The 25,083-nt window shown below is 50.0% G+C and overlaps 1 protein-coding gene across 1 annotated transcript in view; it reads right to left on the reverse strand.

Annotated features, from left to right (window-relative positions):
* Positions 1-24,501, reverse strand: part of Efhd1 (EF-hand domain family member D1) — a 45,399-nt gene extending 20,898 nt beyond the window's left edge. The window contains exon 1 of the mRNA XM_041650464.1: positions 24,118-24,501. Within this exon, the coding sequence (XP_041506398.1) occupies positions 24,118-24,422 (305 nt within the window). The 5' untranslated portion in view covers positions 24,423-24,501. The remainder of the gene's footprint in view (positions 1-24,117) is intronic.
* Between the last annotated feature and the right edge of the window lie 582 nt (positions 24,502-25,083).

Consider the following 25,083-nt stretch of genomic DNA (forward strand, 5'->3'; position numbering starts at 1 on the left):
ACTCTGAACCTCCCAAGATCTGGACTGCAGCTGTGTGCAACTATACCCGCTTGAAGGAGTCATTTTTATTATGCACATATTACCATATTTCTAAAAAATTATATTCAGACTTTTCCACTATTCATCTGCCCCCACCCCCATAATGAAAAAGTACCTCTGCTGAGAACCGTCACAATTCACTAAGAAATGTAGCCTGTGGGCAACTGAAAATCTAACCGTGGGCAGTGGCATTTAAAGCCCACATTGTCATGCTGGAGAAGGTGCCAGGCAGGACTCCCTGCCCCACTGACACCCTCCATTCTAGCCACAGAGGCTGATTCATGCTGTGCCACCCATTGCCAACACAAAGCCTCTCCTCCCTGACCTTCCGGCTTCCCAACAGCCTTCATTGTGTGTCCTTTTCTGGTGCCAGAATTCACCGCCCTCTCCTATTGGCCGTTTCTTCCTCAAGCCCTCTGAGCCCCCACTGGGCAGAGTCTTGTTGAGTTACTCTACAAAGCAGATAGTTAAGATCTCTGTGTGACTGGTGATGACCTCTGAGAATCCTGTAATATGGGTGCCCCGTGTCTGTAGATTAACAGGTTTCCAGATGGGCCAGCCCGGGACCCGGAGGCATCAAAGGATGATGGGTGATCACTTAATAATGCCAAGTACCCAGGTATGATGGCCCATGCCTGTAATCCCAAACGTCCAGGAAGCTGAGGCAGAAATAGCTCAGCGAGTTTAAGGCCAACCTGGGCTACACAGCTTGAGACACTACCTCAAAACAAGCAAATAACAATTTCCATGGGTTAGCCGAAACTGACTCCGTGTAGACCTCATTTGCCTTCTTTTTTACTTGAAATTTAAAGATCTAGGGCTAGGAATATAACCCAGTGGTACAGCCCTTATCTACATTGTGTGGGGCTCCAAATTACACTCCCAGAGCCAGGAAAAGAAATGTTTGAGTTATTTCCCTTTCTTTTTTTTTAATTTTTAAAAAATATTTATTTATTTATTATGTATACAATATTTTGTCTACATGTATGCCTGCGGACCAGAAGAGGGCACCAGACCTCATTACAGATGGTTGTGAGCCACCATGTGGTTGCTGGGAATTGAACTCAGGACCTTTGGAAGAGCAGGCAATGCTCTTAACCTCTGAGCCATCTCTCCAGCCCGTTATTTCCCTTTCTTGGTGATGCCACTTGGGAGTGGAGATGTGGCATAGTGGTTAAGAGCATATATTATTCTTGCAGAGGATCGAGTTCCCAGCACCCACCTGCTCCAACAAGGCCACAGCTCCTAACAGTCACTCCCTATGGACCAAGTGTTTATACATGTGAGTCTATGAGGGCCGTTCCTATGCAAATCGTCACAGTGGGTGTAAGAAAAGGGGGGGGGGCAGGAAGTTGGGTGGGTAGGGGAGTGGAGGTGGATCTGGAAGGAGTCAGGGGAGAGGTATTATTAAAAGGCATTGTCCTAATAAAAACTTGTCCCACTTTGAACGTTGGGGTGCACGTGTTCCTGTCTCAGTTTGCTTGTGATATGTCCAAAGTGAACTGCTGGGATGGTATACACTCATCTGCTTTTGAAACACAGATGCCAAGCTGGTCCAACAGAAAACCATGGCTAATCCTGATGTCCCTGCTCAGGTGAGCAAGGCTCTCCATTAGACACACTGCGGGAGACTCAAAGGTCCACTCTCCCAGACAATAAGGGGAACTGTTTGTTCCTGAGCTGTCTAAGGAAGGTGGTCTCACATCTTGCTGGAGCATAACTGTCAGGGAAGGATCTAGGCCCAAAACATCTCACTGAGTTGGGGCCAGTGAGATGGCTCAGAGGGTAAAGGCCTGACATCTCAGAACCTACACAGAGGTGGAGGAAACAGCCAGCTCTTCCAAGTTCTGGCCTCCACATGTGCGCCATGGTATGTGGGCACATGCATGCATATATACACACACCACTAATAAAGCAAAAGATACAGGTATGGAAGAAAAGGATGCTGGCTTGCGGACCAGGAATAAAACACAGCAAGGGGGTCAAGGTGCTAAACAGAGAGTCACCTTACAACCCAGCAATCCACTGATGAAGCATGTAATTGAATTTTTCTACTATCAATAAAAAATTTGGGGTTCAGATATTGGGGTAAAAACCCGATAGATCAAGCAAGCAGTGGAGAAACAACCAGCTGACCCTCCCTCTCCTTGTTTCCCCGATTGAAAAGGCTTGCAAATCTTTCCAAGTCCCTCCCTATTCCTTCCTGTGTCTCTCTATCATATCCTAAATTCTCCAGTATCTCTATGGCTAAGTCCAGTCAGCTAGTCATTTACTCCACCCCCTGATTCAAAGTTAACTTTATTAACAGTCTTGCGGTATCATAGTGTGATCAAATATCCCAGAACACCCCCCCCCCCGCCGCATGACAGATTGAACCTAGGGCCTCTCACACACACCAAACCAGTGCTCTACCACTAAGACACATTCTCATCCCTCTTTTTTAATTTATTTATTTTACTTCTATGGATATAGAAGTAGGATCTTAGATACTTGTACATTAAGGCTCATCACAATATCTATAATAGTTAAATAAAAGAACCCAAAGGCTGGGCGGTGGTTGCGCACACCTTTAATCCCAGCACTTGGGAGGCAGAGGCAGGCAGATCTCTGTGAGTTCGAGGCCAGCCTGGTCTACAAGAGCTAGCTCCAGGACAGGCTCCAAAGCTATAGAGAAACCCTGTCTCAAAAAATAAATAAATAAATAAATAAATGAAGAAAGAAAGAAAGAAAGAAAGAAACTCAAGTATCCATCAGCTCGTGACTGGATGTAGAAAACGGGGTGAATCTGTCCCATGCAACAGAATGGAAGAGAAATTCTGGCACATGGTAAAACATAGATGAAGTAAACTCCAAGATATGTGAGTTAACTCATTCAAGGTATAGGACACACATTGCAAGATTCCACTTCTCTGAGGCATCTGGAGTAGCCAAAGCCACAGAGACAGAAGTATAGAGGTGGTAGCCAGAGAGACTAAAGGAGGGGCAAGGGACCTGTCAGTGCTGAAGAAAAATAAGCTCTGGGGCCACATGGTTGCATGGTGGTGATGTTCGCACCACAGTGCGAATAGACTGAATGCTTGAAGCCAGAATGTTTACAGAGAGTGTACAAGGCCTGGGTTCGATCCCAAGCACCATTTTTTAAAAAGTTGAGGGGAGGTTAAATTTCATATGTATCTGTTATACAAGACTAGCCTCTGAGCCAAATTGCTGCCGTGTTCATGAGTGCCTGCTTGCGAAATATCATCCCAGCTGGGCCTGTGGACTATTCCGTCATAGAAAAGGGGTGGAAGGGTTATGAGATATGGTGATTTAAAGAGGAATAGTTCCCATAGGCTCATAGACTTGAATGTTTGGTCATTAGGAAATTGTACTACTTGACAGAAATCAGGAGGTGCAGCCTTGCTGGAGTAGGTGTGGCCATGCTGGAGGAAGTATGTCACTGTGGGTGGGCTTTGGAGTTTCAAATGCTCAAGCCAGACCCAATGTCTCCCTCTCTTCCTGCTGCCTGTTGATCCAGATGTAGAACTCTCACCTACCTCTCCAGCACCATGTCTGCCTGCATGCCACCATGTTTCCCACCACCATGACAATGGACTACACCTCTGAACTATATAAGCCAACCCCACTGAAATGCTTTCCTTTTTAAGAGTTGGTGTGGTCATGGTGTCTCTTCACAGCGATGAAACACTAAGACACGGGACCTCACTGGAACATCCAGTTGTATATTGTCATTCTGCCAGCCTGGGGAATAGAGAGGGGCTATAACACACAGGTGGGGACAGGGATCCATCTACACAGCCATGTGGAAGTCATCATCCATGCTGGCTACAAACCTCCCAAGTGGGTCACCCACACTTCTGCCCAGAAGCCCTCACCCATGCTCTGTAAGTAACCCTAAAAAACCCATTGGCTAGCCATGATAAACTTTAGTTTATCACTGGGACCTCATGGAGGTAGTGGGAATGCTGTCTATAAGCCCAGTTTGGGATGATCTTTTGCAAGCAGGCACAGATGAACTCATGAAAATTCTCTTGACTTTTATCTTATGACAGTTTTCCAAAGCAAAGGTCCCAGGGCTGGAGAGATGACGGCTCAGCAGTTAAAAGCACTGCTACCCCTTCCAGAGACCTGGGGTTCTGTTCTGACCGCTCTTCTCGTTTCTGAAGGCATTATGGAGACACACTTACACATAACACACCCATACATATAAAAATTTTAATTAAAAAAAAAGTAAGGTCTTGAAACCCCCTCCACTTCCAGGTCAACTTCTCAAGTCTGGGTTGCAGAAGAGACAGAGTTCAGCAGCATGACCTGGGATATCTGTTGCATAGCGGGTCGAGGAGGCTGGGAGAACACTCAACAATGGCAGGGGAGGCTGCAAAGTCTCAAAGCCCCATAAAGGTAGCCACTCTCTCGACTCCCATGATGCTCTGCAGAGGGACTGATGCTGGTCAATGAGAGAACCCTAGGAAGATGGAAGGACTGAAATCCTACTCAAAGACAGTGGTAGACAGCACCAGGGGGATCTGACAAGGAAGCAAAGAACTGCTTCCAGAGGCTGCCCAAAGCCCAGTGGTGACAGGAGATGGCTTCAGATGCAGAGAGGAGCTTTCTGTGAACCACTGGGAACTGACCCTGCAAAGCTAAGCTCTTATAAACAGGCTAGAACGGGGTGTCCCTGTTACAAGAGTCCTGGTCAAAGTAAACAGGTTTCTACAATGTGGAACTTTCCAGAACCCCATTCCTACGAGGTTATGTGTCCAAAACTTACAAGAGGGAACCAGATCACACAGGCTGATCCCAAGCTCACAATCTTCCACATCTGGGAATTTTCCATGGGAGAAGGTGGCAATACTGTATTCAAGGGTTGGCCTTGGGACTGGGGTTGTGGTTCAGTGGCAAGGCACTTGTTTTGCTTGCACCAAACCTTCCTTAGGTTCCATTCCCAACAGTACACCAAAAAAGGCAGGGGAGTGGCCTAGTTAGGGCCCACTAAGGTAACTGCGGTGCTGAGCTGCAGAACAATGTCCTCTGTCCTCTGTTCACACTGCCCATTCCAACATTTACAAAGAAGACTGGAGCCATGGAGGATGGTGCATCAAGACACAATCAGCCCAGACATCAACAGAGGGTTCCGATGCTGCCCCAACAGAGGAGGGGGAGCATCGACTGAAAGGATTAAGTGTAAGGATGGGGGTGATAAGCAAAGGTCAACAAACAAGGCAAAGACTTGTCTTCAGCCACACCGGAGGGGAGAGAGCCTTCATGCTCACTGAAGAGCGCTGCCAATGAGGCCAGTCTGAGCAGGGGCTTTCCTCTAGACACAAGAGACTGGTTCAGGAAGGCAATCCTTGAGTCCCCTCTGGGATTCTGACCTGGAAAACGTCCTAACAGACCCGAGGTCTGAAACACCTTCCAGGTCTAACAGAAAGCTCACAGAGTTCAGAATGGATCCGGTAAGCACTTGGCTTGGCTTAACACAATTCCAATTTCTTTTATATTTGCACGTGCATGCGCATACATGTCTGTATGTATGATGTGTATATTAGAAGACAAATATGACGGGTTAGCCTTTACCTTCCTGAGGCAGAGTTACTAACATTCATCACTGTTGACAGAGTTCCCAGGGACTCACCTGGGTCTCTGCCTCCTAGCTCACAGTAGGAAGCCTTGGGAATACAGACAAGCTATTTGCGTCCAACTTTATGTGGGTTCTGGAGTTCTGAATTTAGGTCCTTGCATTTGTGTGACTAACCAACCACTAACCAACCCATCTTCTCAGCCTCCAAATTACTTTTCAATAGTTTTAAAAATAATTATGGGTCTTTTGCCTGCGTTGCAGGTATGTATACCACAATGCGTCTAGTCACAGCAGAGGCCAGAAGAGGGTATTAGATCCCCTGGGACGTGAGTTCCAGACAGTTATCAGCCTCCTTGCGGGTACTGGGAACCCAATCTGGGTCCTCTAGATCAGCCATTGCTCTAACCACTGAGCCATCTTTCTAGGCCTCCTCCCCTCAATATTCTAAATAAAGAAAGGAGGGCACAGGGATGCATGCCCACAATCCCAATAGTTGGGGGGGGGGGGGACAGAGACGCAAGTTTTCAAACTCTACACCAAGAGTTTGAAACCAGACTGAACCACATAGAGACCCCATCTCAAAATCAAAATGACAATAAACTCTAAAACGGGGTAAGAGGGGCTGAGATTAGAGTTCAGGGCCTTTGAAAAGCATTTACTGGGAAGCAGAAGCCCATCAGAAGCTGTAATCCTAGGTGGGAAAAAAGAGCCAAGCTGAGGGAGGCCACCTGACTGGCACTGGAAAGCACATATAGACGCAAAGGGACACCTCTGAGGTCCAGAGAGCAGGAAAGAAAAGAGGCCCCATCCAGCTTCCCATCCCCTCAGCCCCGCCCTGGTGCTCAGTCAGGCTGCTTCCTTTTATTCCTGCTAGAAGCATCGGAGGCCGAGTGCCTACCACTGAAGTCCTGGCAGGACTATAAAGTGACCACATCAGTGACATCTTGCTCCCCCGTGGAGCTGGGGTTTAAAATCAGACACGTGGTTTTGCCTTCAAAGTGACCTTTTACAAAAGCCTTCCCAAGAGCAGTCACTTCCTTCAGGGCTTCGGCTTGCAAGACGGGCAAGAGCAGAACTTCGTAGGCCTGCTTTCATTTTCCCATTCCATCTGCCCCCACAAAGCGGGAACTGATTTACACAGCAGTGGTACAAAAGAAGGGGGAGAAAGAGGACTTAAGACAGTAACTCCAACTGCTCTGTGGTGCGTGTGTTGTCTCAGTGTCAGCCTTTTGGTCTTTGGGTCAATCCTGCGACAACTTAATAATAGCTGCCTGCCCTCCCTGTTAATCAAGAGCTTACTGGGGGCCTTACCTCACTGAGGGAGGCAATTAGTGGCTTCTCTCAATGGATGATAAAAACAGCCAGGTGTTTTTATCTAAATTCAGCTGGTGCATTCTCTCCATCCCTCCTCTTTTTTCTCTCCTCCTCTTTCTCTCTCTTTTATCTAAAAGTCTTTCTGTCTAGCCTAGGCTAGCCTCAAATTGTCTAGCCTCCCAAAGGTCTAAGTTGTCATGAATAATTTACTTATTTATTTGTTATTACATTCATGGCATTGGATAGAGACCATAGGGCAGCTTGCTGGAGTTGGCTATCTCCTTTCTCTGGGATAAAACTAAAGTTGTCAGGCTTGGTGGCTAAGTGCCTCTCCCAGGTGAGCCATCTCACTAGCCCCATGCCAAGTTTTAACGGGATTCTCAAGCAGTTTTTTTAAAAATGTGTATTGGTGTTTTGACTACATGTCTATCTATGCACCAAGTGCGTAGTGCCTGAGGTCAGAAAATGGCACTGGATCCCCTGGAGCTGAAGTTAGAGTTAGTTGTAGGCCACCACGAAGCAGCTAAAAATAGAACCCGGGTCCTCTGGAAGAGTAGCTGGCGCTCTTAACCACTGAGCCATCTCTCCAGGCCCTCAGGGGGCAGATCATAGGCTTTCTATAGTAGCAGGGAAGGCAAGAACCACCCAGTGACCTCTTTTAAACTATGAAGCCCTCAACTTGCAAGAGATTAGGACAAGCACAAGGCATGCTCATGGTCCCAAAAAGATCCTGTTTTAGATAAATTACTTTTTATCTTTTGCAGTTTACATCTGAAGAGCAGCAGAAAAGCTAAGAGCTGTAACTGTAAGGTCTAGGCATGAGTGGATTCTGAGTTTGACCCCACAGCGTGGCACCCAAACACAGAGCACATGCAACAGAGTTTACTTCCGGTCAAGACAGCATTATCGTTACGAACATCCAGAGGAATGGTCTCAACGGCTGAGCATCTCAGAAAATTTTCACCTGATTCACCCAGCAAAGAACCAGCACAGGCCTCAGGGCTGGGGTTCAGTGGTTAGGAGCGCTGGTTGCTCTCCAAGAGGACAAAGGTTGAGGTCCCAGCACTCACGTGGTAACTCATATGTCACCAACTGTAACTCCAGTTCCAGGGGATCTGATGCCTTCTTCTGGCATCCACACATATGCATGCAGGCAAAACACTCAAATGTAAAAGAAAATAAATCCTAACAAAATTAAAGAGGAGGAGGAGTGTAGGAAGTGGAGGAGGAAGAAAAAGAGGAGAAAAGTAGGGCAGCCCTAAGCCCTTCTTCCACCGTTTCCTGAGGCTTCCATTTAGATATGTGATGTTTCTCATTTTCTCTGTCCCTTCCCTCTTCAGGTTCTACGGGATTTAACTGGGAGAATTCTAGTGCCAATGGCCCTCCTGGTGGCTCTGAAGACCTGGGCACAGGCCCCACCCTGGTAGGTACCTGGGAGAGATTTGACCTGCTCTGTGACATTGTCAAAGGAGCTAATCCTCAGCAGGCACTATGACTGGTACCTGGGGTCTTTTTATGAATGAGTCGCTCCCCACAGACCAGTCATAGCCCACAGACAACACAAGTAAATGGCTCCCAGGCTTCTACCCCAAAGATCTACCAGAATCAACTTGGTTCCAGTCTTCACCATCTTTGACATTATAGGAAAATGTAACCCACCACTTGCCTCCCCGTTCTGGGTCAGAAGAGACTCTCTGAGCCAGCCCACTGGGGACAAGGCCAGGGTCCCAGCTCCACTGGGAAATGTTCCCCACTCTTTCCTGATTGGGCAACAATGAAGGCTATGTGAGGAGAGGCAGGTAGTCCCTGGCCACAGTAGTCCCCACTCAACCTGGCCTAGCTATTAAAAAAATAGCAGTGAGGGGGACAAGAACAACCAATTTTGGACGCCTGCCCCGCTCCCCTCCCCCCATGAATTGCTCATTCCTTTTGTTTGCATCGCACAGAGCCCCTGGGCTTTCTTGGCTTTCACCTCACCAGAATAATCCTGCCATTAATGAAGAAAGAAACCGGGTAATCTTTGTGCAGAGGCTCTGCCACCAGAAACTCCCCAGGGAACCCCAGGGCTTTCTCAGGAAGATGGTGGTGCCTGTGCCTCAACCAGGACAATCCTTTGACACTGTAACACAATGTCATCTACAAAGTTATGCTTGAGAAGCTCACAATTGAGTTACAAAACTAATTGCCTCCCTCCAAAAAAGAAAGAAAAAGAAAGAAAGAGAGGAAGGGAGGAAGGAAGGAAGAAAGACCTGTTTTAAGTAGTTTTATGATTTTGGGTCAGGGCACACTCATAGCTATCTTCGGGTGCAGGCAGCTCCCAGGCTTGTACACCTGCAAACACACATAGCAAGGCTTTGTTTTGTTGAAAACGCAGGTCTTTTCAAACGACCAGAGCTGGGGGCACAGAACAAGGACATTGTGGGAGTGTCAGAATCATTGTTTGTCCCAATCCAGCGGGGTAAGAGCCAGCTGTCAGCAGCTCCAGTGGGACCCCAGGCACTTTTAAGTCTGGGAAGGACACTTAAGATTCCACCCCCAGCAGGTGGCCACTCAGAGGCCCCACAGGAAGGCCCCAACTGTACCTGTCTAGATCAGCCTCAGGGACTTCCTGAGGTCACAGACCTGGAGTCCCTCTACCCAGTTCCCTGAAGTCCTCCCTAGCAATCATAGCACCTGCCCTTCCTATATTCCCAATTGCAGCAGGCTGGGAAACCAGATCTTCAGTGTGTTATCACGGCTCCCAAAGTCAGAGTGCTCACTCCGGCTCTGGATGGCCCTGGCTCTCGGCAGGCGAATGCAATGACAGAGTTAACACAACACCCCTGATGTCTAGCCTGCTCATGACCACTTCTGTCCCACAGCTCCTGGCTTTCTTGAGCTCCCGTTTGTTCACTCCCTCATCTCTAGGCTCACATGTGCTGGGGCCTCTGAGGCAGGAGGAAGCACAAAGACAGTCCCAGAAGGGTTGCAGGCACAATGCAAGTGATGCACTGTGAGGCGGCAATGCAGAGTCACCTGCTGCACAGGAGCCAACAGAGGGGCAAAGGTACAGAGCCCAGCAAGGGGACATCTGCTGCTAAATGGTTTGGGGGTGCCAGAATAATCTGGAAAGGGAGAAGCAGAACAGCTCACACGAGACATTCTGGAAGAGCTGACTTCATCAGGGTAGCAGGAGCACAGTGAGGTTGAAGTAACGGCCAACATCTGGCGCCTGTCTCGGGAAAACCTCTCCTCTGGGTACCAACACAGAATAGATTTTTGGAGGGCACCACCCAACTGGTGAGTGTATGGCAGATTTAGCCAAGGATGGAAGAGTTGGGGAGGTGGATCCGCATGTGGACTACCACAAGGCAAGTTTGAACTCCCAATTAACCTGCTCTTACACAGCCAGTGCCCAGGGACCTTAGGGAAAATTCTCTTCCTTTTCTGGTAAAAGATGAACATTTTTTTGAAGGCTGTAGAACACCAGTTGTGGTGGTTTGAGAGAAAATTGTCCCCAACGAGAGTGGCACCATTAGGAGGTGTGGCCTTGTTGGAGGAAGTTGTGTCACCACGGAGGTGGCTTTGAGGTCTCTTTTGCTCAAGCTTCCCTCAGGGTGACAGTCAGTTGACTTCCTCCTGCCTTCTGGTCAAGATGTAGCAGTCTCAGCTCCAGCACCATGTCTGCCTGCATGCTGCCATGCTCTCCATCATGGTGACACTGGACTGAACCTCTGAAATTATAAGCGAGCCATCCCCAATTGAATATTTTCTTTATAAGAGTTGCCATGGTCATGGTGTCTTTTCACAGCAATAAGAAACCTTAACTAAGACAGAAGTTAATACCAGGAGTGGGGTATTGCTGTGATGGGCTGACCATGTGTTTGAAGGAATTTGGACTTTAGTATTTGGGTTTGGAAAGTGTTATAATGCTTTAAGCACTGCTTTATGGGCCACACTAATAGGAGCATGGAAGACAGTGCTGCTAAGAGTTATTTGAACTATGGGGGTGCTCACTCAAAAGGTTTCAGAAGAGAATTTTAGTATGTTGCCTACAGATTGTTCTTGTGATATTTGGTGAAGCAGATGCCTTTTGCCTTTGTCCTAAGAGTCTGCCTGAGGCTAAAGCAAAGAATTTTGGATTAATTTCATTGGCAGAAAAAATTTCAAAACAGTCTAGTATAGACTCTGTTGTGTGGATATTAATGGTAAACTCTAATGAAGATATATAATGAAAAGGAGCAAGCTAAGCAAGGAAAAGCGCATTCCACCAGAAAGTGGAATGGAGCTAAATCTTCTGTTTGAGGAGATAAACAGATTAAGAACTGGAATAAGGGGAGTGGTGACCTCAGGGCAAGAGCACACACAGCTGTTTTCAACTTGGGGGGAAAAGGAACTGAAGAAAAGCTTAGAGCCAGGTGTGGTGGGGCACACCTTCAATCCCAGCACTGGGAGGCCGAGGCTGGTGATCTGAGTTTGAGGCCATCTTGGTGCACAGAGCAAGTCTCAGGACAACCAAACTTAGGCAGCGAGAGACAGAAAGCTGATGAAGATGTAACTGAATGAGGGGACCATGTTCCAGCCCCAGTAAACAGCAGAACTTGGCAGCTTCGGCCATATGGTTCTGGTTCTGAGTCAAGAGTACAAGAAAGGGGTTATAGAATCTTCCTCTAGGACTAAGGAAAGGCACTGAGGTCAGGCATGTGTCGGTGGTGTTCTGAAAGGAGGACTGGAAGGGCCCTTGCATGAAGCTGTGACTACTTTGAAGACCCCAAGATGTTGGAAATGCCAGAGCCATGGGCTACCTGCCAAAGAAAGCTGCTTAACAGGGAGTGGAACCAGCCCAAGAGAAAGAAGTTAACAAAGTGCGGGGAGCCTTATGTGTGAATTCTCCCACTGATGCCAGGTATATTATGTGGAAACAAAGTTTGGCGGCCTCCAAGGCCACCCTAAAGGGGCATGATAATGACCAAACAAGTTAACCACACGAACTGCCTCATAAAATGCCAAGAACCTGCCAAGGAGGTGCCTAGGGAACAGCCCTGGGACGCCAACAATGCAAGTGTGACCGGGGACAATTCAGCCTCAATGGGCTCCTCTGGAGGAAGGCACAGGCTCCTGGAATCACCAGATCAAAGCCCAGGCACTTCATGGGCTTGTTTCTCTGGTCATCCAAACCCTACGTTTCTACAGATGTTGCCAACATTCCCAGGAGAGGGGCTGGAATCAAGACTCAGCAGTTAAGAGATCTTTCTTCTCTTCCGAAGAACCTGAGTTTGGTTTTCAGGACCCATATCAAATGTTTCATCAACTCCAGCCCCAAATACCCTGACTCCCTCTCCTGGGCTCCCAGAGGGTACTTGCCCTCACGTGTAAACCCTGCCCTCCCTCCCAACGTACACACATAATTAAAAATAACAAAAGTCTTTTAAAAAGGATTGCAGGCAAATAAGTTCTCAGCTGCAAACAGTACACAGAAAAGAACTCACCTGGTTAAGGATCAGCTATTACTTCATGATCCCAGGGTGCTTTTCGAAAGGGGTCTGGGTTTTGCTGGGTCTGAGTTGGCACAGGCAGGCTGGCCTGTGATTTGGGACAGGGAACAGAGTGAGAAAATTTGGAGGTGGTTCATTCAGAAAGGAGAGGGAAATGAGCAGATGGAGAAGGCAGAGGCTCTAGTGGCCTGTGGGATGCCAGTCTGGAGCAGACCTAGACAGTGTGTGTGTGTGAGAGAGAGGGCACAGGGGAAGTCCTGGGATGATTTTTCTCTTTGGGTTGGTTACCAGTGGTTGAGCTCAGGGCCTCTCATGCTAAACAATACTCCATCACTGAGCTACATCTCGAGCTGGTCTTGACCTCAATTTGCAGCCCAAATGGACTTTGAACTTGAAAGTTTCTTCCACCTCAGAAGAGCTGGGCTCACAGGCCTGTCCACCACACTTGGAGGGAGTCTTCCAACCAAGATGGCCAAAGGAGCATGCCATGCTGCAGCCCTGAAAAGTTCTGAGGGGCTGGGCCCCAGGATAGAGGTGTCCCTAGAACCAGTCCTGCTGGGGACTATGAGGACAATGCCCCCAAACACTGGAGGCTTTCCATGATCCTAATGGGCTGGTCAGGCAGCACTCACCCCTGCTGATTCCCAGGTCAGGAAATTCAGAAGGTAAAGGGTCTGGGGGAGGCACTAAGTGAAGCCTAGTCCTACAGCCAGTTTGGGGCGGGAGCTTGGAGACAGCCAAAGGCTACGTCCCGGCTTTAGTGTAAGGTGAGGACTGACTTATGATTCCAATATGCAGAGAATACACACAGGCTGTCATCCCTCTGTTCTCAACTATCCATCTCTGTCTGCCCCTACTCCTCCCTCACCAACAAGACTCCTTCTTGTGCCCTCTTCTAGGCTGGCACCACCTTAAACCCAGCAGCCTTCAGTGTCTAGAGCACCTGGCTAGAAGCAGTGACCTAATTAGGGCCCCAACTGTACACTCTGTGGTCACGCGATCTTGGGCACAACCTGAGAAGTGGTCATTTACCTTTTTCCACATCTCACTTACAGGCTTGTGCCTGAGCAGGTCAGTGGCTCTGCTCCAGGGAGTTGCAAGGCCCTACCACAGGCCTGAGTCACTGCCTGGCAGTGTACAAGCCCTTCACGCAACTGCAGTTTGACTGAGCCCAGAATCGCTGTAGGAGGTCCATGCCCCCGAGATGGCCAGCAAGACCACAGAGAAATGTCGGTCACCCTCAACTGTAAAGAATCCTTGAGTTGGTAGAGTGCTTAGTTATCATGCCATCCCTGTGATGCTAGGGACTGATGGCATGGTGGCACACATCTATAATATCCCAATGCCTCCACTTGGAGATAGAGACAGGAGTATCAGAAATTCAAGGTCACCCTTGGCTACACGCCAAGTCTGAAGCCAGCCTGAAATGAATGAAATCCTGCCTTTAATTTTGTTTTTCTTTTAAAACGTCTGGCTCTAGGCAGGGTGTGGTGGCGCATACCTTTAATCTCAGCTCTGGGGAGTCAGAGGCAGGAGGCTCTCTGAGTTCGAGGCCAGCCTGGTCTACAGAGTGAATTCTAGGACAGCCAGGGCTACAGAGAGAAATACTGCGTCAAAACACACACACACACACACGTGCGCGCACACATACACACGGCTGATTTCCGGGGGGGGGGGCACACAAGAGACAGTAACTGAGAAACCTAAGCATCTCTGGAAACTGACTGGAGGGCATGGCAGAGACAGGCTGGAAGGACCAGTGAAAGAAGGGAGGGGTGGGCCCTAGAGGGCAGCAACGAGGAGTCTAGCTTTTTTTCAGGAATATTCTATGCTGCCTCTAATCCACAAGGGCTTCTGAAAAAGGGAGGGAGTAATGAAATCTGGGCTCTGGCAAGGTCCCTATGGCTACAACGTACATGATAGATGGATGAGGCCCAGTGTGACATGAGGTGGGGGAGGGGGATTCAGTGGGACCTGGAGTTCAGGCAGGCTGCAGAGGCAAGAAGTGCAGTGATCCGTGTCAAGGGTGGCTGCGACTTAGAGCCTAGGGCTTGGGGTAGAAGGGACATTAACGAAGAAGACTCTTGACACAGAAGACCAGAGTACCGGGGCCGGTCTCTGGCTGCTCTGTGGCTCCATTGCCTTGCTGTACCGTGAGCATGCTGCTGGCCCCCAATGCAGAGCACAGAAAGGCAGGATTGAGCTCCGGTGTGTACATGGCTAAAAACTGAGCCTGTATACAGTAGGCACTCTGTGTGACTCCACAGAACACCTCTGCAGGGGGCACTGCTCAGTTTCACTGGCTACCCTGCGCAGGGGCATCTGAAGCACTTAGGGAGGGGCAGAGAAAGTCACTGCCAAGACCAAACTGGGCAGGATCCAGGACCAGCTTCCCCAAGGCCATGACTGAACTCAGCAGGTCCCCATGGCCAAAGAACTAGGGCTGTCAGCAGTGAGCTATTTTTGGCAAGAGCTCTCCCAAAGCACAATGGGTATTCAGTAAGTACTGTGGCAGGGAGGAGGTAAGGGAGAGACGAGAGGGTGGGGTTGGGGAGGTTCTCTGGGTGTTTTACCACCAGGAAGGGGTGGAAGGACCAGCACACAACGGCCTGTAAGTCCTAAACATTATTCCTCTGCTTCCTGCAATCCTAGTCCAAGCTGGCAGTAGGCCGAGGGTGGGTCTGTGACCTACCACTGGCCTTGGAGAGGGAGACTAGACAGCCACCACACCCACCAGCGATGAGGGTCACTAGGTTGGAATCAAACCCTAGCACAGCTATGAGGAGTCCCCCTGCTCCTCTCCATTGGGTCTCCACCCAGTCCCCAAGGTCCTGCTTAGCCTAGGAAGGAGGTCTGCTGTGATCACCAGCAAACCAGGCCTAGCTCTGAGCCAAAGAACTGGTCTTCATTCAGAAGCGAGGGATGCCAGGCTGAAACGAACAAACAAGGGAGGCAGAGAGGTGCCTCAGCAGGTAGAGTACTTGCCATGCGAGCCCAGAGACCTGAACTGAAGACCTGAATTCGATCCCCAGGACCCACATAGAAGTGAAAGGAGCAAACAGACTCCGTAGAGTTGTCTTCTGACCTCGACACATGTGCATCGCACACACAACAATGATGCTCTGTTTAATAAATAAATCAAATAGGCCAGGGCTGAGTGTAGCTCAGTGGGAAAACACATGCCTAGCATGCACGTGGCTCTGGGCTCTATCCCCAGCACCGTCTAAACAAGATACTGACAGACCAACCAACAGACACATACATACACACACATACACACACACACATACAACTGCCTACACAAGCCAGGCGGCGGTGGTGCACGCCTTTAATCCCAGTACTTGGGAGGCAGAGGCAGGCGGATCTCTGTGAGTTCGAGGTCAGCCTGGTCTACAAGAGCTTCCAGGACAGGAACCAAAAACTACAGAGAAACCCTGTCTTGAAAATCCAAAAAAACAAAAACAAAAAACAAAACAAACAAACAACTGCCTACACAAAAGCCTCTAAGTCAAGGGTTAGGGACCTTAGCAACAAAACCACAGGCCACTACTAAAGGGACAAGGCCCATGAATGCAAGTTGATGCCACACACGCCTGGTTTTCAGAGGGGAGGAAGTCAGAGGAATGACCCCCAAGACACACTTGGTAGAGAACACAAAGGAGGCTGGGGGGCGGGAAGGGGGGAAAAGGGAGGAGGGGAGCAATGGTAAAGCAGTTTTCAAGAACAGAAGGCAGGCAAGAGCAGATGAGCACGTCTAGCTGGGCCCTTCAGACTCAGAGCGGTGCAGTGGAGGGTTACCTGAGAGAAGGTTGGGAAGACAGCAGACATAACATCCCACACAGCCCCACACAGTAGCCCATACCTATAGGCAAGAAGAAAACAATGGGGATAGATGTGGATTGCAGAGACAGAAAAGAGAGTCCCTGGAGAAAGGACTCTAAGAGCCACCCCTCCTCCATGATAGGATTCTCCATGCCCCACTGTTGGCCTCCATACCTGCCATCCAAAACCCCACAGGTAGATAAAAACACAGGTAGGGGCCAGGCAGTGGTGGTCTCTAATCCTAACACCCAGGAGGCAGAGGCAGGAGGATCTCTGTGAGTTCGAGGCCAGCCTGGTCTACAGAGTGAGTTCCAGGACAGCAAGGACTACACAGAGAAAACCTTTCTCAAAAAAACCAAAATAAGCTCTTTTGGGACTTGGCTCCAAGATGACCAAAAAAAGGAGAAGCAATGGTCGTGCAAAAAAGGGCCGTGGCCATGTGCAACCAATTCGCTGCACTAACTGTGCCCGGTGCGTGCCCAAGGACAAGGCCATTGAGAAGTTCATCATCCGGAACTTTGTAGAGACCACTGCCGTCAGGGACATATCTCCGACGCTTATGTGCTCCCCAAACGTTATGTGGATTACTGTGTGAGCTGTGCTAGTCATAGCAAGGTGGTCAGGAAACGATCTCAAGAAGCTCGGAAGGACCAAATACCCCCACCATGATTTAGACCTGCAGATCCTGCACCACAACCTCCACCAAGCCCATGTAAAGAGGTGGCTTCATAGAGACAGAAGAAAACACCTTGGAAAAATAAAATGGGACTTATACTTAAAAAAAAAAACCCAAAATAAATAAACAAACAGAAACACACACACACACATACATGGGGCTGGAGAGTTGGCTTAGCGGTTAAAGCACTGATCCAGGTTCAATTCCCAGAACCTACATGGCAGCTCATTGCTGCCTGTGACTCCAGTTTCAGAGGATATGATATCTTCACATAGACATACATGCAGGCAATACACACATGCACATGAAATAATAAATTAATTAAAAAAGAAACACACACATAAAAAACAGGTAGGCATACAAGAATCATGGTGCATTATCACAAAAGAGACCCAGAGAGACACAGTTGGGGCCACTTCTCTTTCCTCACTAACAGTACCCCCACTGCAGGCCATAGGAAAGGGTAGCTAGCTCCAGCTTGGCAAAACCCATTATAATATCGCCTTTGCCTGGGTGGTCACTGGCTTGGATAGACCCAGGGTTCAGCACTAGCCTTTGAGATGACAAGGGGCTGCAGAGGGGACACAGCAGTGACCGTGTCCAGCTATTTTTTCCCTATCACAGGAATCTTTTAGGCTTAAAAACCATTTTCATCACTCTGTTTTAAGGTAGCATCCTTCAACTTCCCATACGATGTGATGCAGAGGAGACTCAGAGAGAGGTGGGAAGCAAGGGACTGGGAGGAGAGGAACATTCATGCATCTTTCTGCTAGAGACCAAGACTCTCAGAGGACCAGCCCAGAGCTACTTCCCAGGGATTCGGGCCAGTCCTGGGTTCTCTTGCCTCTCCCTCAAGTCAAGATGGTTAACTATACAAACCCAGTGCAGGTGAGAACACTTCAAATCCGGGGCGCGGGGGGGGGGGGGGGGTCACTACTGGCGAGGGCTACGGTCCAGGGGTCAGAAAAGACCTTAGTTTCCATTTGTTTTTCTCCATTCTACTCTTCCTTTCGTGTGTGTGTGTCTGTGTGTCTGTGTGTGCTTGCACTGGGGATGGAACCCAGAGCCTCAAGCATGCTGACAGTGAACATTCTACCAACGAGCCATGCCTTGGCTGCCATCTGCCCTATGGTAAGAACCAATTCACACGGAAGCTTAAGAAGCCTAAATGTGGGCACTTCCCTCCATCTGCCTTAAGAGGATACACCTCACTTGTATGCAAAATTCTCAGCCAGTCTAGAAGAGTTAAGAGTGTGGCTCCATGGTCAGAGGATACGCTTGACACGCACAAGCCTTGAGTTCGAGCCCCAGAACCAAAACCAAGAGAGAAAGAAAATCCAATCCCCACACTCCACACTCCTTTCTTCCTCCTCCTAGGCAGACTAAGGAGGGAGGAAAAGTGGAGAGGGGGAGGGAAGCCCACGCTTTGCTTTCAGTAGTTAGTGGTGTCTTGGCAATGGGGAATGTGGCCTTGGCAGGGCATTGTGACATCAGCATTTCAGATTCTTAATAAAACAGCAACGTTCCTATCGGCTAGCATTCCCCTTCCCGCCCTCTCTTTGGGGAGTTGAAACACAAGCTCTCACCAGCTGTGCTGAAGAGGCGCCACAGCTGAGCGGGAAGCTGCTGCGCTTGGGTCCTGCCTGTGAGTGGAGTGGCTGTCCCCGTTCCCTCCCTTCGCCAGGGGCCTCTTCCTGCCTGACCTCAACGGCACAGCGAGCTGCGATCGCGTTTCAGCCATGTACACACACTATAGGGTCAGTTTCTTCTGGCCCTTCTCACCCTTCCTTTAAAACCAGGCCACTATTCCGGCTCCAGCTATCCAGTGACACACTTACACGGTTGGAAACAGAGAGGCAATAGCTCTCTGGCCAGGCTGCCGACGCCTCTGGCTCCCCACACTCATTAGAAAGTTGTCTTTCTTCTCCAGCACTCCATTTAGAACTCAGGACACTTGACACCTACTCCAAGAACCCAGCAAGCTCCCAGGCTGGGAACCTCTCCCCCCCCCCCCCGCCCCCCTTCGAAAGCTTTGAAGAATATAAGGAACCCCTACACCAAGCCATTTAAAATAGGAAAATCAAATATAAAAGACCAAAGGATATTTTTCCCGTGCCTGGGTGAATCTCTCCAGCCTTGCCTCCTGACAATGAGTGGGTACGCTTTGTGTGCTAGGTCTAATCAGGTTACACCCTGCAAGGGGCCCAGGGAGAGAGGGCGACATCAGAATGCGCATCTATAAACTACTGAAAAGTGAAATTCTGGCAAGCCCGACTGAAGCCAGAGCGCTCTCCGCACAGACGCGGCTGAGCTCCACTGGATCGCTTTTCCACAAGAGACTGGCTTCTGAGAGGGCTAGTCCACGGGGAGCACGGGGAGGGGGCTGATTCCCACCTTCCTGAATCTCAGGTCCACAGCGTTCTGAGGACTGCATGGCTTGTCTCACTTTCCTTTGTTAATAGAACCCTCTTTCCCCCACATCATGTCCATCCAGAACCTTACAATGTGAAGACAGACAGACAGACAGACCATACACAGAGAGAGAGAGAGAGAGAGAGAGAGAGAGCACAAATGACAGGAACAGAGAAAGACACATAGAGATAGATAGGAGACAGAAAGATTCTGCCTGCCTGGAACTAGCAGAGCAGGCAGGGTATGGCCAACACCCACCTGCACAGCACACTTTCGGCTCCCAGAGCTATGAAGAATAAAGTGCACCTGTCTTCAGCCACCCAGGATATGGAACTGAGTACTGAGTTCTGGAAGCCTCAGGGAAGCAGGACACTGAGCCAGAGATCTGCCTACTACCCCACCACAACACAGCTCAAAGAGCAGGCTGCCTCTGGGTGTGATGCTGCAGACTTGCAGACTTAGTGAGACCCTGCCACTAATGACGAGAAGAGGAAGGACAAACCACCAAGCAAGCAAAAGCCTCTGAGAGTCAGTCACCTTCAAGTTGGGGAAGCGTGTCTCGTTAAACAAGAGCAGTGCAAATTCCCATGGGGATGAAATGGCGGCCATGTAATCATCTAACACTGTGAGTAAAGCCAGCTGTGTTGCTCATTTCCACAATCCCAGCTCTTAGCCTGAGGCAGGAGGGTTGCTTTCAGTTCAAGGCTAGCCTGGGTTACAGAGTGAGACACTACCAAAAACCATAATAATAATAATGATGATAATAATATTATTATTATTGAAAGTCAGTGGCTGAAACCAACCCAGGAAGTGTTTCCAAAAAGCATCAGTGAACTGCTCCCCCACACACCACAGGACAGCCCCAGCTGGCAGAAGGGGACCCCAAACACAAAGAGCGCTCAAGCTGGCTGCCCAGAGGAACTCTCCTGGGGAGCAGAGATAAGGCCAGGTTTGAACCTCAGAAGTCCTGCTTGCAGTCATGTTCTTGAGACCTGCCAGAGTGGTTGGTTAGCCAGGAGGGAGAGGTAGAAAGCCGTCCAATAGAAGACGTGTTTGCTTGTTTGTTTAGCACAATGTTTGGGGGCAGAGAGGGGTGGTAAAGGGAGCCTGAACTTGCCCCAGATGACCAGACTCTCAGGGTCAGGAAAACAGAGTTGATTCGAATGCACTGATCTCTAGGAGTCTGGGTTGAAGGAGCCCCAGGCCTTCTGCAGGGTTCCTTGTCTGACCCAGAGCTAACAGTCAACACAGCACACTAGGACCAAAGTGTGGGGCTTAGAGGGCATGTGGGTGTTCAGGAGGACCTGGGCAGTTTTATATTTTCTTTAAAAAGTCGTGCAGAAGGACAGGGGTGTGGTTTAGTTGGTGAAGTGCTCGCCTGGCATACACAAAGCCCTGGGTTTGATCCCCAGTACTGCGTGAATGGATAGGGTGGTACAAGTCTGCAGTCCCGACACTTGAGAGCTAGAGGCAGGAGGATCAGAACTTCAAAGTTCAACTTGGCTACATGGTGAGTTCAGGGCTAGCCTAAGATATATGAAATCATGTCTCCGAGAAAAGAAAATAATAATAATACAGAGCCCACATGACACACATATCTAATCTCAACACTTGGAAAGCTGAGGCAGGAGCAATACCGTGAGTTCCAGGGTAGCCTGGTTATACAGTAAAAACACTTCTCAATAAATAAAATTAAGTCATGCAGTGTAGTAGGCAGAGGAAAAGGAACACTAAGGAACCTACGGGACAAGTGATAGGGCCAGGCCAGAGCAGATCTACAAATCACCAAGCCCCAGGGGCTTGGAAAGGACTCAGGGCCCCGCCTTTGCCTGGGTAAGGTCGGCAGAGCACAGACACACGCCTGTATGTGTGTACAAACACCAGTTGATGAAATGTACCAAGGACCAAGAGCCAGCTGGCCACCCTGAGGCAGCTCAAGGTGGAAGAAAGCAGTTGACAAGGAGGGAGGGCAGCTGGGCAGATCTGACCACAGGCACCTCTGAACCGTTCAGAAAATGTCTTCACTCACTGCTGGTTTGGGCTTCATGTCTCCCTGAGACAAGCAGGTCAGATAAGAGCTAAACCCAGAGTTTATTAGGAGAGTCTAGACAGCGAATCTCCCAGCCCAGAGGAGCCTGACTGTGGAGGAGAAAGGATGGCGTTCCTGCTGCCTCAGGTATAGAAAACTCAGCAGAAACACCCGTGGGAAAACGGTCTCAGTTGGGGACAGTGACTTCTATTACTGAGTCTCATGAACATTTAGAAGGTCTGAACTCAAACAACCCGTTAGACATGGGGAGCCTGAGGTAGGCAGAGCTGAGGGGAAGGCACGAGGCTCAGTTCTAGCCAATGAGAGCAAGGAATTCACCCAGAGAACAGCACCTGGTTAAGAGCCAATAATAAACAATAGTAAAGTCTCTCTCTCTCTCTCTCTCTCTCTCTCTCTCTCTCTCTGTCTCTCTCTCTCTCACACACACACACACACACACACAAGGGCACAAAAAGGCTGCTGTGACTACTCTTTCTCACAGATTTTTCTAGAGCAGCTGTGGCCATACTTCTGCCAATGGAAGGAGCCACCTGGGAATAATGACAGAAAAGAAAAAAAATAAGGTGGTGGTGGTGGGGGGAGGGGTGGCTTTAGAAAACAAGAAATGTGCTGAACTTGTAAGCAAGTAACCTTAACAGCCAGGACTACAAAGTGAGGCCTTCTGGAGGGGGTGGGAGGAGATCACCGAGGAACAGGACCTAGCCAGTCTTATATAAGACCCTAACTCAAAATCCAAGAAAGGGAGAGAGAGAGGGGATGGGGAAGAAAAGACCAATGAAAAGTGACCCGAGTCTCCTCGATCCAGCCACACCTGAAGCCTGTTCTGGCATTGCTGTAGGAGCCGGATAACTCCCCTTAGTTCATGCTAAATTTTATTGCAAGTAACAAAAGGTCTAACCTAGAATTCAGGTGGTCGGCAAAGGTCTGCAGAAATACCCTGCATTGTTGCGCCGTTGGTTCTGCTCCAACACCAGTTCTCACACTGCCCTCCCTTAGCTGGATGGTGGGCCAGTGCCTGATGTTTGCCAGCGCTAACATTGCCGGCCCCAGAGACTTGATTCTTCTTAGGCCATCAACTAAACCAACTTAATTTTCCAAAGAGCGGTTTCCCAGTAAAAACAAATGAAGCCCTCGGAGAGACGGAGAGACCACAGAGGGAGAACCTGCCGGGACTGGAGAGATGGCCACGGTGGTGAGCATCCAGGCGAGAGCAATCCTTCCCATGCAATGTAAAACCCAAAGTAAATCACAGGGGTCTCTTGTCAAGATACTGTGTGTCCCCGGGCTTTACTACCTACTCTCGAGCCTCATTCTTTATAGTTCCAACTCCACCTTCCTCGGTTGTCCAAACTGATCCCAGAAAACAGTGGCTGGGAGCCAGGTGTCAGAGGCGAGTATTGCAGGTGAGGGCTCTGCAGACCTCCGGCGGGAGCGAGGAGGTGCTCGACCACAGTGCCTTTAAATAGAGCCTCCTAGCGGAGGGCAAACACATTCCAAGCGCTCTTAAAGACGCCCAAGCATGACCTGGCCAGCGGCCTTCGCTCCCCCAGCCATTTTTTTCTCGGTCTCAACCCAATTCTGGAAATCATATTAATAGCTTGGTGAGGCATTTTCGGTGTACAGACTACTTTGTGGCCTTAAAAGGCAAAGGCGGGGCCGGCGAGATAGCTCAGCCGGTAAAGACACTTGCTACCAGCTCTGACCACCTGTATGGTGGAGGGGGAGAACAAGTTGTCCTCTGACCTCCCGAGTGTGCCATGGTACTTCCTCACGTATACACACTCACAGCAAATAAAAAAATGTGCCGGGGCGGTGGTGGCGCAGGCCTTTAATCCCAGCGACTGGAAAACAAGAGGCAGGCAAACCCTGTCTCGAAAATAAATAAATAAATGCTTTTTTTTTTTTTTTGAGACACTATGCAGCCATGGTTAGCCTCTGCTTCCCAAATCCAAATGTTGGGAAAGAAAACAAACCTAAATACGGCGGGGGGTGGGGGCAGGCAAGGGTCTTTACTGCTTCCCTCTTCAGGTAGGGAAATGAGGCCAGAGAAGAGATCTCTCAAATGACAGGACACCCATTGGGTCTCTGTATATTCTCTCCTCTTCTGACGGGTGATCCCGACGCCAGCAGCCACCATCCTAGTGACCGGTAGCAAGAACCAGATCTGAGCCAGCGGCATCTGCAACCCAACCAGCTGGAAGGGATAACCGACTAGGCGATTCCCTCAGGTGGCTCCCGGTCTCTTCCCGAGTGGAAATCAACCAAGTTCTGAGCCTTGGGTTCATCCCTCAGACCCGGTGCGCAAGACAAGGATTAACTTTCACCTTTGTTTTAAAAGATAATAGGCCAATCCAGCTAATTTCTCCCTGAGGAAAAAGTTAAGGCTGGCAGGTGAGGTGCGCCCCGAGCTCGCTTCCTAGAAGTTGCTCAGAGCAAATCTCTGGACCTGTGTGTAGGTGTGTGTATGTGGGGGGGGGGGGGGGAGTGGAGGGAGCAGGGGATTCCAGAGAGTGGACTTTAGTGGGAACTTCTGAGCTCTGCCTGAGAAAGAGAGCTCCTCTCAGATCCCTAGCCTGGCAAAGTCCCTAATGGCGCGCAATCGACTCCTGTGCGCACGATCCGGTGCACGATGCTCAGTGCACCTCTTGGACCCGTGTGTCTCCTCCCCGCACCGTCCCACTCGCGGCGTGTCTGCCCCTCACCCTGTCCCAGGCCTCCCGTCCCTCGGGGGCGCAAAGCCAGCGCTCACGTTTTAAACATGCTCTCCAGATCCTTGAGGAGGCGACGGCTGAACTCCGGGAACTCGGTGTAGGGGTTGAAGACCTTGCTGCGGCGGGACCGCACTATGCCCTGGTGGATGTCGAGTCTGCGGCTCAGCTTGGCGCTCAGCTCAGAATCCGCGTTGGCCGTGGGTGCCAGGACAGGAGGTTCGGGCTCCCGGTTCCCTGCTGGGGCAGCGCAGGGTGTAGCCTGGGGGCCACCCTGATCGGTCTCTGTCAACGCCTCTAGCCTCAACCGGCGCTGCAGCTTGTGAGCCAGCTCCTCGCTGGACATGGTGACGGGTGGTGGTGGTGGAGCTGGGTCGCGCGATCCGGCACCTCGACGCCGGCGGCTGCGGGCTGTGCGATCTTTGCCGGCTCGTGGCTTTGTGACGCTCGGTGGTGTCGCTTGGGACCCGGCGGTTGGGTAGAACCGCGGATGGGCGGGGCGGGCAGGGCGGAGCTGCGGCTTTAAGGCGGCGCGGGAGCAGCAGGGTTGCCTGTTTGATAGGGGGCAAGCGGGTGTCTGTGCGTCCTAGGGGTCGCGTCTGCCTAATCCTCCCTGAGGCTGGGGACTGGAGGCTCACCCGTCCCTCAGTCCAGGCATGGACCCTAAAATCAACTGATCTTGCCTCCAGAATCCACCCTCGGGGAACTGAGGGACCTCGTGGTCCCCAAGGGACCGGTAGCAAAGACTAGGGAGTTAAATTTGGCAACCGGTCAGGCAGTTACATTCCCTTCCAGAAGCGTTCCAACCAGGGAGCTCGTGGTCTGGGCGGCGGGAGAACTGGGCGCGCCTGGTGATACCTCCGTGCCCCCACGTGGGTAGGGGGTAGTTATCATGCTGAGGTCCGGGAGGAGGAGCTGCCCCAGGCAGTGCGGGGCCGTTTCTCAAGTAGCACTGAAATGTTTCCACAACAAATTAAAAATACTAAACAAAATAATAAACAAATTGA

Source organism: Microtus oregoni, unplaced genomic scaffold (genome assembly GCF_018167655.1).
Source record: "Microtus oregoni isolate MIOR12 unplaced genomic scaffold, Mior012 000004F_ref0000308, whole genome shotgun sequence".
NCBI classification, from domain to species: Eukaryota; Metazoa; Chordata; class Mammalia; order Rodentia; family Cricetidae; genus Microtus; species Microtus oregoni.